Below are 15391 nucleotides of genomic sequence, written 5' to 3' on the forward strand. Positions count from 1 at the left end.
GTGGTCTCTCAGGAGAAGAGACCCAAAAAAGGGAAGGGGAAAAAGAAGAAAGGATTCTTTCATTTCTTATCCCTGCTGACCTGTGTGGGAATGGAAGAGAGAAGGAATGATGCCTCCTCAATTCCCACAAACAATGACACAGATTCTGGTAAGTGTTTGAAGGAGCCTTTGGACAACTAAGTTGTTGGATAACAAACCCAATTCATGATACAGTGCTAACTGCATGCCCTTTTTCTGTTTAAACTTTCAGAAAGTTCATTGTCAGCTGATGGATGTGTTAGGCACCATCTGACAAAGAGCCTCCAGGAACTGGATTGGAGCCCCATCGAAAAGGACAAAGACTGTACAGTTAAGCAACAAAACCTACTAGATCACATCCTATTACTGGTTTTGATGCCCATTTGATTTATGTAACGCTCTTATAGGCTTAAGCATTTCTACTTAAAATGCCAAAATATTTGATCTTGTGTGTGTGTAGTTTGACACAAGGGGGAAGTACATATCTGGTGGGGGAAATGTTTACATATGTTTGCTAGTTTCATATTAGACTGTCATTAAAAACCTCCTCTACTGTCCTCTTCCTCCTCAGGTCACGGAGGAGGAAGAGGAGCTGCTGCTGCCTCTGTTCAGCCCTCTGTCTGGACCTCTGCTGCTGTACATGCCGGTGTGGCGTCCTGTAAGTTCTCCTCTGTCTCGGAGCTAAGAGTTTGAGAGGGCGCATAAAGTTTTCACTGAGAACATGGGCAAATAACAATAGCTTAGTAATGTCTTTTTAAAACATTGACAATGTAAGCCTACTCTGAAAATTACGATTTATTCATAACAATCCCTAAGATTCTCTACATTTTCTCTCTGCCATGAAGGCTCCGTCATCCATGCCTGCTGTTGTTCAGCTGACACGTGCTGGGAAGCTGTTAATGACAGAGTTAACATCTCTGGACACTCTGGTAACCATTCACCTTCTCTCATTCCACCTTCTATGTTCTTAGTCCAAATTCTGCAGTCTTCAGGTTGAGAAACCACTGTCTTAAATGCACAGTATCAGTCACCATTGGACAAAGATGGTGAAGTTAAAGTCTCCTGTTGTTCACTGTCACAGACCTTCTTCACGGCCCCAGTTTGGCTGCATCACATTCCTAAGATCTACCTCACCCAGGCTGGGAAGATGGCATTGGAGGAACTAGCACTCAGAGGACAGGTAACATCATTCAGAACAAATTCAAAGAGTCAACATTATGGAAGACTCACACTGCTTACACCATTTATACATGTATCTATGAGCCAAAACAATAAAATACATATCAAAGGGTCACAGGGGTGCAGGTCAGTCAAGCACCTAATGTTCACAAGCCGACATAAAGGCCAGCTTCAGGGTCTTCAGCATTTCCACTCAGACTGTATGTACTAGTAACTAAACTAGCTAACTTATTGTTTTAGCTTAGAGATACATTTATAAATGGTGTAAGCAGTGTGAGTGGCCCTGTGGTCAAGTGATGGGCTCTGTTTAGTTACTAGGTAGACAAATGGGTTTAAATGGGTTTCTGTGTGTCATGTGTTTCAGATGACCAGCGGACCCTTGCTGCCCTGGGAGTTCAGCCCCCTCTACTGTGGCCCTGTGGTCATTTGGACTGGGGTAAGAGCCATCTTACCTTTACCTTTACACAAACACACACACACAAACACACAAATACTCACACTTACACAGTCATTATCTCAGTTGTTTTTCTGCAAATTTGTTGCAACGTTCTGGAATGTTGAGATGATGATGTCATAATGAGTGGTTCAGTCCTGGGTTATTTGGTCCCTATGGAAACATAGTGGGACATGGATGGAGTGGCTAGTTCCATTCAGGGGGAGGTAGTTCTCTTGACCCCCTCTCTCCTGTTATGAATGTGACAGCCTGGCTGCCTAATGTGTGTATTCCTCTCCCCCTGTGAGACTGGAGGAATAGACACCTCAGGAAGTCATCATTTGAGTGTGTCAATTCAACTACACGAACAAAAGTATTTATGTCAGAGATACTATGTTTCTCAGTGTAAGACGACGGACACAAGCTCTGAGTTACAGTATGGTAAGGGTCTGTGGGTCCTACAGCAGTTTCAGAACATCCCACCTCACCCTCTTCTTCTCTGCTCATGTTTCTGTAGAGGAGCTTGTGTTCTGCTCTGGTGAGCTCTGAGAGGAACCATGCCTCCTCCTTCTCATGGACCAGAGGATCTGGATCTAAGGTACAATGAGTCAGCCTTCGCAAACACACCTGCGCACCTACCCAGACAAACAGGCCTATTGTTGTTATTTGTAACAGCTCCTCCCTCCTTCCCACTCCCTCAGAAGGTGCACGTACAGATGTGCAGAGTGTGCATGGTGAGGGGGGCTGACGCCAGACTGTGGTGGGCCATGTCTGAGGAGAGATCCAGGCTCGGCCCAAATGTAAGTGCAAACACAATCACACACGCACAAGCCACACACAGGGTGCGTGTCTGACCCAGGTCCCTCTTCCTCTGTTTGCTGTTGCAGGGATTCCCCCACATGGCTGCCATGGTGATGGCGGTGACCGGAGTTCAGGTAAGATTTCCGAAGTGCGACAGATGCCAACAGTGTGACTTTCCTGTTCAGGCTTGTATCTGAAGCCTGTACTCAGGCTCAGTTACGTAGCACTCTGTCACTCATCCCCTTCCTTGTATCTCCTTTCCCCTACAGCTCATTGGAGGACAGGTGAGACAGTATCAGTCTCATGTATGTTCTAAGACTGACTTCTACTCCCCGGTTCTGGCTGACGAAGGGGTGAGAACTGCAACATTAGGATAGATAGAACCTCCCCACCACACTTGATCCCAGCAAGCTGAATCATCCCTTTAGGACTCAATGTTAAAGGTGTGTGTGTCTCCTTTCTGTCCACTAGCAAACTGATGTTTCCATCATGGAGGCCAGCATGGTCGTGGGTCCAGATGGGATTCTGCGCACCACAGCCAGAACCTCCTGGGGGTCCAGAAACACCTCGACCTGCGAGGAGGAGTCTTTCTCCCAGGATCAGGACTCATTTGAGGAGGAGGATGAGGGCTGGACCAAGGACCAGGGCCAGGACGGGGACCCCTCTGAGGAGAGGGATGAGGGCTGGACCAAGGACCAGGGCCAGGACTGGGACCCCTCTGAGGAGGAGAAGGATGAGGGCTGGACCAAGGACCAGGGCCAGGACTGGGACCCCTCTGAGGAGGAGAAGGATGAGGGCTGGACCAAGGACCAGGGCCAGGACTGGGACCCCTCTGAGAAGGATGAGGGCTGGACCAAGGACCAGGTCCAGGACTGGGACCCCTCTGAGAAGGATGAGGGCTGGACCAAGGACCAGGGCCAGGACTGGGACCCCTCTGAGGAGGAGAAGGATGAGGGCTGGACCAAGGACCAGGGCCAGGACTGGGACCCCTCTGAGAAGGATGAGGGCTGGACCAAGGACCAGGTCCAGGACTGGGACCCCTCTGAGAAGGATGAGGGCTGGACCAAGGACCAGGGCCAGGACTGGGACCCCTCTGAGAAGGATGAGGGCTGGACCAAAAACCAGGGCCAGGACTTGGACCCCTCTGAGAAGGATGAGGGCTGGACCAAGGACCAAGGCCAGGACTGGGACCCTTCTGAGTCATTGGTCATTTGGACTGGGGTAAGAGCCATCTTACCTTTACCTTTACACAAACACACACAAACACACACTTACACAGTCATTATCTCAGTTGTTTTTCTGCAAATTTGCTGCAATGTTCTGGAATGTTGAGATCATAATGTCATAATGAGTGGTTCAGTCCTGGGTTATTTGGTCCCTATGGAAACATAGTGGGACATGGATGGAGTGGCTAGTTCCATTCAGGGGGAGGTAGTTCTCTTGACCCCCTCTCTCCTGTTATGAATGTGACAGCCTGGGTGCCTAATGTGTGTATTCCTCTCCCCCTGTGAGACTGGAGGAATAGACACCTCAGGAAGTCATCATTTGAGTGTGTCAATTCAACTACACGAACAAAAGTATTTATGTCAGAGATACTATGTTTCTCAGTGTAAGACGACGGATACAAGCTCTGAGTTACAGTATGGTAAGGGTCTGTGGGTCCTACAGAAGTTTCAGAACATTCCATCTCACCCTCTTCTTCTCTGCTCATGTTTCTGTAGAGGAGCTTGTGTTCTGCTCTGGTGAGCTCTGAGAGGAACCATGCCTCCTCCTTCTCATGGACCAGAGGATCTGGATCTAAGGTACAATGAGTCAGCCTTCGCAAACACACCTGCGCACCTACCCAAACAAACAGGCCTATTGTTGTTATTTGTAACAGCTTCTCCCTCCTTCACACTCCCTCAGAAGGTGCACGTACTGATGTGCAGAGTGTGCATGGTGAGGGGGGCTGACGCCAGACTGTGGTGGGCCATGTCTGAGGAGAGATCCAGGCTCGGCCCAAATGTAAGTGCAAACACAATCACACACGCACAAGCCACACACCGGGTGCGTGTCTGACCCAGGTCCCTCTTCCTCTGTTTGCTGTTGCAGGGATTCCCCCACATGGCTGCCATGGTGATGGCGGTGACCGGAGTTCAGGTAAGATTTCCGAAGTGCGACAGATGCCAACAGTGTGACTTTCCTGTTCAGGCTTGTATCTGAAGCCTGTACTCAGGCTCAGTTACGTAGCACTCTGTCACTCATCCCCTTCCTTGTATCTCCTTTCCCCTACAGCTCATTGGAGGACAGGTGAGACAGTATCAGTCTCATGTATGTTCTAAGACTGACTTCTACTCCCCGGTTCTGGCTGACGAAGGGGTGAGAACTGCAACATTAGGATAGATAGAACCTCCCCACCACACTTGATCCCAGCAAGCTGAATTATCCCTTTAGGACTCAATGTTAAAGGTGTGTGTGTCTCCTTTCTGTCCACTAGCAAACTGATGTTTCCATCATGGAGGCCAGCATGGTCGTGGGTCCAGATGGGATTCTGCGCACCACAGCCAGAACCTCCTGGGGGTCCAGAAACACCTCGACCTGCGAGGAGGAGTCTTTCTCCCAGGATCAGGACTCATTTGAGGAGGAGGATGAGGGCTGGACCAAGGACCAGGGCCAGGACGGGGACCCCTCTGAGGAGAGGGATGAGGGCTGGACCAAGGACCAGGGCCAGGACTGGGACCCCTCTGAGGAGGAGAAGGATGAGGGCTGGACCAAGGACCAGGGCCAGGACTGGGACCCCTCTGAGGAGGAGAAGGATGAGGGCTGGACCAAGGACCAGGGCCAGGACTGGGACCCCTCTGAGAAGGATGAGGGCTGGACCAAGGACCAGGTCCAGGACTGGGACCCCTCTGAGAAGGATGAGGGCTGGACCAAGGACCAGGGCCAGGACTGGGACCCCTCTGAGGAGGAGAAGGATGAGGGCTGGACCAAGGACCAGGGCCAGGACTGGGACCCCTCTGAGAAGGATGAGGGCTGGACCAAGGACCAGGTCCAGGACTGGGACCCCTCTGAGAAGGATGAGGGCTGGACCAAGGACCAGGGCCAGGACTGGGACCCCTCTGAGAAGGATGAGGGCTGGACCAAAAACCAGGGCCAGGACTTGGACCCCTCTGAGAAGGATGAGGGCTGGACCAAGGACCAAGGCCAGGACTGGGACCCTTCTGAGTCATTGGTCATTTGGACTGGGGTAAGAGCCATCTTACCTTTACCTTTACACAAACACACACAAACACACACTTACACAGTCATTATCTCAGTTGTTTTTCTGCAAATTTGCTGCAATGTTCTGGAATGTTGAGATCATAATGTCATAATGAGTGGTTCAGTCCTGGGTTATTTGGTCCCTATGGAAACATAGTGGGACATGGATGGAGTGGCTAGTTCCATTCAGGGGGAGGTAGTTCTCTTGACCCCCTCTCTCCTGTTATGAATGTGACAGCCTGGGTGCCTAATGTGTGTATTCCTCTCCCCCTGTGAGACTGGAGGAATAGACACCTCAGGAAGTCATCATTTGAGTGTGTCAATTCAACTACACGAACAAAAGTATTTATGTCAGAGATACTATGTTTCTCAGTGTAAGACGACGGATACAAGCTCTGAGTTACAGTATGGTAAGGGTCTGTGGGTCCTACAGAAGTTTCAGAACATTCCATCTCACCCTCTTCTTCTCTGCTCATGTTTCTGTAGAGGAGCTTGTGTTCTGCTCTGGTGAGCTCTGAGAGGAACCATGCCTCCTCCTTCTCATGGACCAGAGGATCTGGATCTAAGGTACAATGAGTCAGCCTTCGCAAACACACCTGCGCACCTACCCAAACAAACAGGCCTATTGTTGTTATTTGTAACAGCTTCTCCCTCCTTCACACTCCCTCAGAAGGTGCACGTACTGATGTGCAGAGTGTGCATGGTGAGGGGGGCTGACGCCAGACTGTGGTGGGCCATGTCTGAGGAGAGATCCAGGCTCGGCCCAAATGTAAGTGCAAACACAATCACACACGCACAAGCCACACACCGGGTGCGTGTCTGACCCAGGTCCCTCTTCCTCTGTTTGCTGTTGCAGGGATTCCCCCACATGGCTGCCATGGTGATGGCGGTGACCGGAGTTCAGGTAAGATTTCCGAAGTGCGACAGATGCCAACAGTGTGACTTTCCTGTTCAGGCTTGTATCTGAAGCCTGTACTCAGGCTCAGTTACGTAGCACTCTGTCACTCATCCCCTTCCTTGTATCTCCTTTCCCCTACAGCTCATTGGAGGACAGGTGAGACAGTATCAGTCTCATGTATGTTCTAAGACTGACTTCTACTCCCCGCTTCTGGCTGACGAAGGGGTGAGAACTGCAACATTAGGATAGATAGAACCTCCCCACCACACTTGATCCCAGCAAGCTGAATCATCCCTTTAGGACTCAATGTTAAAGGTGTGTGTGTCTCCTTTCTGTCCACTAGCAAACTGATGTTTCCATCATGGAGGCCAGCATGGTCGTGGGTCCAGATGGGATTCTGCGCACCACAGCCAGAACCTCCTGGGGGTCCAGAAACACCTCGACCTGCGAGGAGGAGTCTTTCTCCCAGGATCAGGACTCATTTGAGGAGGAGGATGAGGGCTGGACCAAGGACCAGGGCCAGGACTGGGACCCCTCTGAGGAGGAGAAGGATGAGGGCTGGACCAAGGACCAGGGCCAGGACTGGGACCCCTCTGAGAAGGATGAGGGCTGGACCAAGGACCAGGGCCAGGAGTCCTCCTCTGAGGAGGAGAAGGATGAGGGCTGGACCAAGGACCAGGGCCAGGACTGGGACTCCTCTGAGGAGGAGAAGGATGAGGGCTGGACCAAGGACCAGGGCCAGGACCGGGACTCCTCTGAGGAGGAGAAGGATGAGGGCTGGACCAAGGACCAGGACTGGGATCATGAGACCGATTTCCCTGCGAAATGGGAAAATGAAATGGAATTCCTCAAGTTAGTACAATTCCTTAACAGGCATATATTAATTGTTACATTTGACAACACGCCATACACATGGTTCTTCTAGATAGATGATATAAATACTACTGTATGCACAGGAATGCATTTTATCAAGGTTTCCCTCATTGCTCTGTAGTTAGCTTGTCCAGGTTAACTTGACTGATGTATATCTCCATAGGTACTACTTGAGAGACAGAACCGTTGACCAACTGTCCTACAAGGTGGCAGCTCTCAGGCAGGCCTTCACTGTGAGTAGTCTACTATCTAGCTAGCTCCTGTGTGTTGATGTTCTATAAAATGCTAGGTAGTTAACTCCTGTGTGCTGTTAGTAATGATTATTTTAGCTAGTTATCCTGATCATCCATGTTTGTCCCCAGACGCTGTTTACTGACAGCAGAGAGTTCATGTTGGCAGCAACTCACTGGCTTTTAGAAAGGCTGGCAACCGAAGCACAAAAGGTATCTGACATATTATCCCTCCCCACCAACAGTGACTTTGGGTGACCTTGATATATGTCACCCTGGTAGGGTGTCACCACTTGAACAGTCTACACACATGCTAACTTGGAGATAAATCTAACACGCCTTCGAAAACATGGGGTCTGTGTGTGACTATGTCTGTGTTCTCCAGGATGAAGAGCAGCTGTTTCAGCTATACACCAGGCTGAGGGAGTACGCCTCAGACCACGCCCACCTAGACTCCATCATGCAGGAGCTGGCAGCGGAGTCGGTGAGGAGAGGGGGACGAGGGGGGGGGGAAGGGGAGGCAAGGGAGGGGAGAGGAGGTAAAGGAGATGATGGATGGTGGGGGAGAGGAGGGCAGGAAAGGAGGAAGAGAGGAGGAAATATTTTTCCCTTTCTGACCTCAGCCCCCCTTATGGTCAGTTCATGCTCATAAAAAAGTGCCAAGCTCACAACATCTTTATTGAGCAAGGCAGTCTCAATGTTTACATTTGGGCATGGGGTCTGTGACATTACACAGTCTAGAAGGGGCGAGACACTTGTCTGTGGCAGCAAACTTGTCTGACTGACATTGTTTTTCAAGCACAAATTGGCCTCAAAGCCCAGGCAATATGCACAGTTTAATGACCTGGACACCTCACATCTCCTCTCATCTCATCTAACTTCATCAGAATCAGAGATGTGAGAGTCTAAGAGCTAGCTAATAACTTGTGGGAACTATTTTCAGATTCATCACTTGAGCATCATAGATGTGGTGATTGAGCTGGTTATGCTGCGCCTGATCGTGTTTGGCTATCGCCAGTCGTGTTTCAAAGTAAGTGCCCCGCCTCCCCAGTCCTGCATCACAGGGGTGCAGTGACCTCACCATGTCTAGATAGCCATGGAAGTCATTTCCATCTACTCCACGATGCGGGCCAAAGTTTACAAGTGGTTGACTAGTCAGTCACAGTTTTGGTGTTTGACCCAGCCCCCCTCCTTCTCTTGCTCTCTTCCTCCCCCCCTCCCCCCTCCTCCCCCCCTCCCCCTTCCCCCCCTCTTCCTCCCCCACCCCCAACCCCTCCTCCCCATCCCCAGGGTCCAGATTGCTTCATGCTCCAGCTATATGCCCTGGTGGAAGCCTTCCTCCCCCAGGACACAGAGGGAGCCCCAGGGAAAACATACCTGAAGAAACTGAAGGTGTTCTCTCTCTCCTTCTCTCTCTCTTTATCTCTCTCTCTCCCCCTCTCTCTCTCCCACCTCCCCTCTCTCTCTCTTTCTCTCTCACACTTTCTCTCTCGTTCAAGATTCCCACAGTGTTTGTATGGCACCTTGACCTTTGTGTACTCCTCTTCTCTACAGAACATTTTCTTGGACTTCCTGGACAAAATCTTGGGTTTCCCAGAAGCCCTCTACTCCTGCCAGAACGACTTGGTGCCCAAACTAATGCACCATCTTGGGGCCATGTTTTCCAAACTGCTCAGGGTGGATGAGGACTTGACTGAGGACCAGGACCAGGACTCCTCTAAGGAGGAGGAGGACATGACTGTGGACCATGACTGGGACAAGGACTGGGACTGGGACCAGGGTCAAGATGGATGCCCAAACCCAGACCTGGACGAGGAGCAGGACTCTGATGATCCTGCTGGTCATCAGCACCGTGACGCAGGAACACAGGATGGTTATGATGACCGTGAAGGACTTGAGATGGAGTCTGCTGGCTTGGAAAAGGCCGGTGGGACCCAATCCTCTTCTTCATCCTCCTACTCCTCCTCCAGCTCCTCCACCTCCAGGGGCTCCATGGCTCGGGACCCCAGCCCAGTGGGAGATCATCTGGGGCCGCTCGGAAAGACCGACCCCCCCATCCTCCGGAGATGGTTCACACTGGTAAGCTGAAAACAACACCACACACTGGCACTAGGTAGAACTGACCTGAGCTGAGTCAGCGATAAGAAGGGACTACATGTGACAATCTCAATGATTCTGTGTGTCTTTGCTCTCGCTTCCAAACACAGAAGAAAAAGAGGACGTCCATCAAGGATGAACAGACTGCGGCTGCCAAGGGCAGAAAGAGAAGCAGGATATTTAAGTCCAACAAAGTGTCTCCCCTCAGCTCTGAATGTAAGATCCTGACTGCACATTGGCTCCTTTAGGCTTTCCCACTTTAGTTGGCCCTCCCACCATTTCACACACATGGACGTGCACACACACACAGACACACAGACACGCACACACAATTTTTTAAGTGAGAGGTCACAGTGCTGAAGTTCTGTGTAATGTCATATCCTGTTGTGGGATGGTGTTTCCTGTCCAGGTCCAGACCTTGGCAAGTCCTCCATTGCCAGAGGAGAGGAGAAGAAGAAGAAAAAGACAAAGTCCATCAAAGCTTTTCTCCGGGGGATCTCGGTAGCTCTCTCCAGGGCTTTCTGATTTGGCTGCATGAAGGACAGTCACCAATAGAGGGGGCCACCTGCTCACTCAACTGGCTGCAGCGACAGAGGGAGAGAACCTGTCCCACCATTTCACACACACGGACGCGCGCACACACACACACAGACACGCACACACACACACTATTTTTAAGTGAGAGGTCACAGTGCTGAAGTTCCATGTGTCCACGCCCTCCTAGACTCCATCATGCAGGAGCTGGCAGCAGAGTCAGTGAGGAGAGGGGGACGAGAGGGGGAAGGGGAAGAAAGGGAGGGGAGAGGAGGTAAGGGAGATGATGGATGGTGGGGGAAAGGAGGGCAGGAAAGGAGGAAGAGAGGAGGAAATATGTTTCCCCTTCTGACCTCAGCCCCCCTTATGGTCAGTTCATGCTCATAAAAATGTGCCAAGCTCACAACATCTTTATTGAGCAAGGCAGTCTCAATGTTTACATTTGGGCATGGGGTCTGTGACATTACACAGTCTAGAAGGTGCGAGACACTTGTCTGTGGCAGCAAACTTGTCTGACTGACATTGTTTGTCAAACACAAATTGGCCTCGAAGCCCAGGCAATATGGACAGTTTAATGACCTGGACACCTCACATCTCCTCTCATCTCATCTAACTTCATCAGAATCAGAGATGTGAGAGTCTAAGAGCTAGCTAATAACTTGTGGGAACTATTTTCAGATTCCTCACTTGAGCATCATAGATGTGGTGATTGAGCTGGTTCTGCTGCGCCTGATCGTGTTTGGCTATCGCCAGTCGTGTTTCAAAGTAAGTGCCCTGCCTCCCCAGTCCTGCATCACAGAGGTGCAGTGACCTCACCATGTCTAGATAGCCACGGAAGTCATTTTCATCTACTCCACGATGCGAGCCAAATTTTACAAGTGGTTGACTGATCAGTCAGTCACAGTTTTGGTGTTTGACCCAGCCCCCCTCCTTCTCTTGCTCTCTCCCTCCATCCCCCCTCCCCTCCTCTCCCTCCCCCACCCCCTCCTCCCCATCCCCAGGGTCCAGATTGCTTCATGCTCCAGCTATATGCCCTGGTGGAAGCCTTCCTCCCCCAGGACACAGAGGGAGCCCCAGGGAAAACATACCTGAAGAAACTGAAGGTGTTCTCTCTCTCCTTATCTCTCTCTCCACCCTCCCCCCCCCTCTCTCCCCCCCCCCCCCCCTCTCTCTCTCTCTCTCTCTCTCTCTCTCTCTCTCTCTCTCTCTCTCACACACTTTCTCTCTCATTCAAGATTCCCACAGTGTTTGTATGGCGCCTCGACCTTTGTGCACTCCTCTTCTCTACAGAACATTTTCTTGGACTTCCTGGACAAAATCTTGGGTTTCCCAGAAGCCCTCTACTCCTGCCAGAACGACTTGGTGCCCAAACTAATGCACCATCTTGGGGCCATGTTTTCCAAACTGCTCAGGGTGGATGAAGACTTGACTGAGGGCCAGGACCAGGACTCCTCTAAGGAGGAGGAGGACATGACTGTGGACCATGACTGGGACAAGGACTGGGACCAGGGTCAAGATGGATGCCCAAACACAGACCTGGACGAGGAGCAGGACTCTGATGATCCTGCTGGTCATCAGCACCGTGACGCAGGAACGCGGGATGGTTATGATGACCATGAAGGACTTGAGATGGAGTCTGCTGGCTTGGAAAAGGCCGGTGGAATTTACAGCTCCTTCATCACAAACACAAGCTTGGATGAAGGACTTGAGATGGAGTTTGCTGGCTTGGAAAAGGCCAGTGGGACCCAATCCTCTTCTTCATCCTTCTACTCCTCCTCCAGCTCCTCCACCTCCAGGGGCTCCATGGCTCGGGCCCCCAGCCCAGTGGGAGATCATCTGGGGCCGCTCGGAAAGACCGACCCCCCCATCCTCCGGAGATGGTTCACACTGGTAAGTTGAAAACAACACCACACACTGGCACTAGGTAGAACTGACCTGAGCTGAGTCAGCGATAAGAAGGGACGACATGTGACAATCTCAATGATTCTGTGTGTCTTTACTCTCACTTCCAAACCCAGAAGAAAGAGAGGACGTCCATCAAGGATCGACAGACTGCGGCTGCCAAGGGCAGAAAGAGAAGCAGGATATTTAAGACCAACAAAGTGTCTCCCCTCAGCTCTGAACGTAAGATCCTGACTGCACATTGGCTCATTTAGGCTTTCCCACTTTAGTTGGCCCTCCCACCAGTTCACACACATGAATGTGCACACACAGACACACAGACACACGCACACACACACACTTTTTTTTAAGTGAGAGGTCACAGTGCTGAAGTTCTGTGTGATGTCATATCCTGTTTTGTGATGGTGTTTCCTGTCCAGGTCCAGACCTTGGTGAGTCCTCCATTGCCGGAGGAGAGGAGAAGAAGAAAAAGACAAAGTCCATCAAAGCTTTCTTCCGGGGGATCTCTGTAGCTCTCTCCAGGGCTTTCTGCTTGCCTGCATGATGGACATTCACCAGTAGAGGGGGCCACCTGCTCACTCAACTGGCTGCAGCGGCAGAGAGAGAGTCAGCATCTGCCTGGTCGTGGGTCTGCCAACGCTGGACCTGGTCGCCAGTGGACGTCGATCTGTGACAGTCTGCCAAAGCTGGATCTAGTCGCCAACCGGAAACCAGACTCCATGACAGACGACAGCGAGTTCCCGGTCCCTTTCCTCACCCCCCGGCCTGTGATGCAGCGCCGATCACATCCCCAGCCCTGTGGCTACCTCTGAGTATACTGACATTTACCAACTGACCCAAGTTGAACACTGGATGTTGGTGTTTCAACACCCATTGACACTTCCCTGCTGTATGAGAATGCTAAGTTCTGCACCTCTCTTTCACCAACCATATCTGGAGTTTCTGACATTGCTTGTAAAAAGGGCTATACAAATACATTTTGATTTGATTTGGGGGGGATATGCTCTATTTTGTAGTTCAGAATTCCAATAAAAACTACTGGCATCTCCTTTGTAATTGTTGAGCTGTTTGTGTACAAGGTTGTAACATCACCATGTCAGGACTGCAGCCACATAGAGAGGCTGATTAACATGTTTTAAAGTAATTGTACACAGACACTTTACATCAGTGTAAAGGTTACCTTAAACACTAGCTTTTCTACAGATTTTACACACACATGACCTATGTATTTTGAGAATGCTACTTGAGTTATTTCAGAATAGTTAGGTGTGCTTGGCTTTGGCAGCACAACTTATTGTAATCTCACATATATATTATTAGGTGTGCTTGCCTTTGGCAATGTTTTTAAACTCAAGCTTGTGTGGTGCGTCGCTGTACACAATCGTTGCACGGTCTAGGACCAACACAATGTAGGTGCCAAACATGTAGCTAGTTATGTTTCCAGGCTGTGATAGCAACACTGTATTTTTGTACGCCCTTCGACTGGTTAGCTCCTGCGATTCCCACACAGCAGTAGTCTAGTATTTAGCCAGCTCATAGTAGGCCTACAATTTACCGGGGTCAGGTCTGAATGTAGGAGAAAAACAGAGCACAGCTGACCTTTCGCAGTGCTCAAGACTGCAACCAAATTGTCGCATTTTGCGTTCTAATCTTACTGACAATGAACACTTACAGTAAACTTGTTTTTAATTAGCCATTTTCCCCTAAATACATGTCAAGAATAATTATTTACGTTTTGGAGGGCATATTTTCCGTTAGCAGATGATACTGTTTAAGTTGCGAATCCATCTGAGATACAGCGTTGTTAGAATCAGCTTGGTTCAAAGGGGGTTCTTTATTAAGGAATGAATGCAATATGAGCAGGCTACATGCATGAAAATATCACTACAAGCGGAAAACTTAAGGGACGGGTAAGTCATAGAGGTTAGGGCCATTATTAAACAGGATTGCCCAATTTCTTTGTTTTGATGGAACTTTTCAACTATGTGAGGCTGCTAATTGTAAATGATGTATGCTTTTAAATCTATGCAAATGTTCATAAATAATAAGTATGCATTTTTATATAAAATCTACAGTTATATCAGTTGTAAAATGTCAGTAAAAAAAAAACGACCCATCTGCAACCGACACAAGCACACCCCACAATTTCCCCAGAAATGGTACCCTCTCTAGTTATAATTATACTAGATAACTTTTCCAGAGGTATCTCTGCTATAATTAATGCAAACCGCTAACTTGATATTAGGCTGCTCGGTGTAGAATGATGGTATTTTGGTGAAATGGTAGCTAATGTGCTAGAAGTAGTTGGAGAGCTCACTGTCTGCTGTCTCTACTGTAAATGTTTACTCCTGTGTTACAGCTCAGGGGAATATTTCATTTATATGCATATGTATGTTTCACTCATTGAACAAATACTGTTTTGTTCGGCTTGACGTAGCGTCCATTATCTGGGTCGTAGGTTGCTTACTTCAGAGAGGCGGCGCCTTCCAGCGAGGGGGCCGAGCTTCAGTTCCTTCAGGCGACACGCCCCCCCAGTCTCGAACAGAGAAGACTGCTAATTTTCTTACGATTTCAAAGCCTAATTTAACATACTTGTCGGTGTTTTTTTTCATTCGAATTTGGATGGGTAGTTAATAACACATTATTCGGTGGTGTGGTGAACTTGAAACTCGTTTTTAATTCCACTTTACAGGATCTTTAATGCTAGTGAAAACTAAATGTCATAGTGTCCCTCATAACGCTATTGTACCGGTATATCATCCAATTCATTGACCAGATGGAAGAACATTCTTTAGGAGAGGTGGCAGCTTCGCCCAGTCAGATGAGAGAGAGAAGCAGGAGGTTGACAGGGCTGAAGGAGCCGGTGTGATGGATGTTAGTGGTCTACAGGTCTAGAAGGACGAGTGGAGTTTTTTTATTTTCTTCTACTGTGGTAGAAATGTATAGGCATTTGTTGTCAGGCCTAGGCTACTCCAAGGCATAGCCTAAACTAGATTATTACATGATATTTTTATGTCAAGTCATAAAATTGGCTTCTGGATTTCGATCAGTTAATGTTTCAATGTTTGAACTTATCTTAAAGGGTCATGCAGAAGGAGAGGCTGAGGCAGAAAAGGGAAGCTGTTCAAGTCAGAGAGAGGAAGAGACAGACCAAGCAGCTGCAGCAACTAATGATTTAAGTGAAAA

The 15391-nt window shown here is 49.4% G+C and overlaps 2 protein-coding genes across 2 annotated transcripts; both read left to right on the top strand.

Moving 5' to 3' along the window:
* The first annotated feature begins 917 nt into the window (after positions 1–917).
* LOC134019526 (uncharacterized) lies at positions 918–10439 on the top strand. The gene is made up of 26 exons (XM_062460487.1): positions 918–947; positions 1100–1198; positions 1562–1633; positions 2148–2228; positions 2518–2565; positions 2701–2784; positions 2903–3113; positions 3609–3652; positions 4153–4233; positions 4337–4435; positions 4523–4570; positions 4706–4789; positions 4908–5657; positions 6158–6238; positions 6342–6440; positions 6528–6575; positions 6711–6794; positions 6913–7421; positions 7606–7675; positions 7805–7885; positions 8058–8156; positions 8616–8702; positions 8963–9064; positions 9227–9751; positions 9880–9985; positions 10179–10439. The coding sequence occupies exons 1-26, from the start codon at positions 918–920 to the stop codon at positions 10292–10294; spliced, it is 3738 nt and encodes a 1245-aa protein (XP_062316471.1). The 3' UTR covers positions 10295–10439.
* A 183-nt stretch (positions 10440–10622) lies between these two features.
* Positions 10623–13197, top strand: LOC134018207 (uncharacterized). Its single transcript, XM_062458089.1, has 5 exons — positions 10623–11068; positions 11305–11406; positions 11594–12193; positions 12322–12427; positions 12625–13197. Exons 2-5 carry the CDS (start codon positions 11320–11322, stop codon positions 12747–12749), a joined length of 918 nt encoding a protein of 305 aa, XP_062314073.1. The 5' UTR covers positions 10623–11068; positions 11305–11319; the 3' UTR covers positions 12750–13197.
* The last annotated feature ends 2194 nt before the right edge of the window (positions 13198–15391 follow it).

Source organism: Osmerus eperlanus, chromosome 4 (assembly GCF_963692335.1).
Source record: "Osmerus eperlanus chromosome 4, fOsmEpe2.1, whole genome shotgun sequence".
Classification (NCBI taxonomy): Eukaryota; Metazoa; Chordata; class Actinopteri; order Osmeriformes; family Osmeridae; genus Osmerus; species Osmerus eperlanus.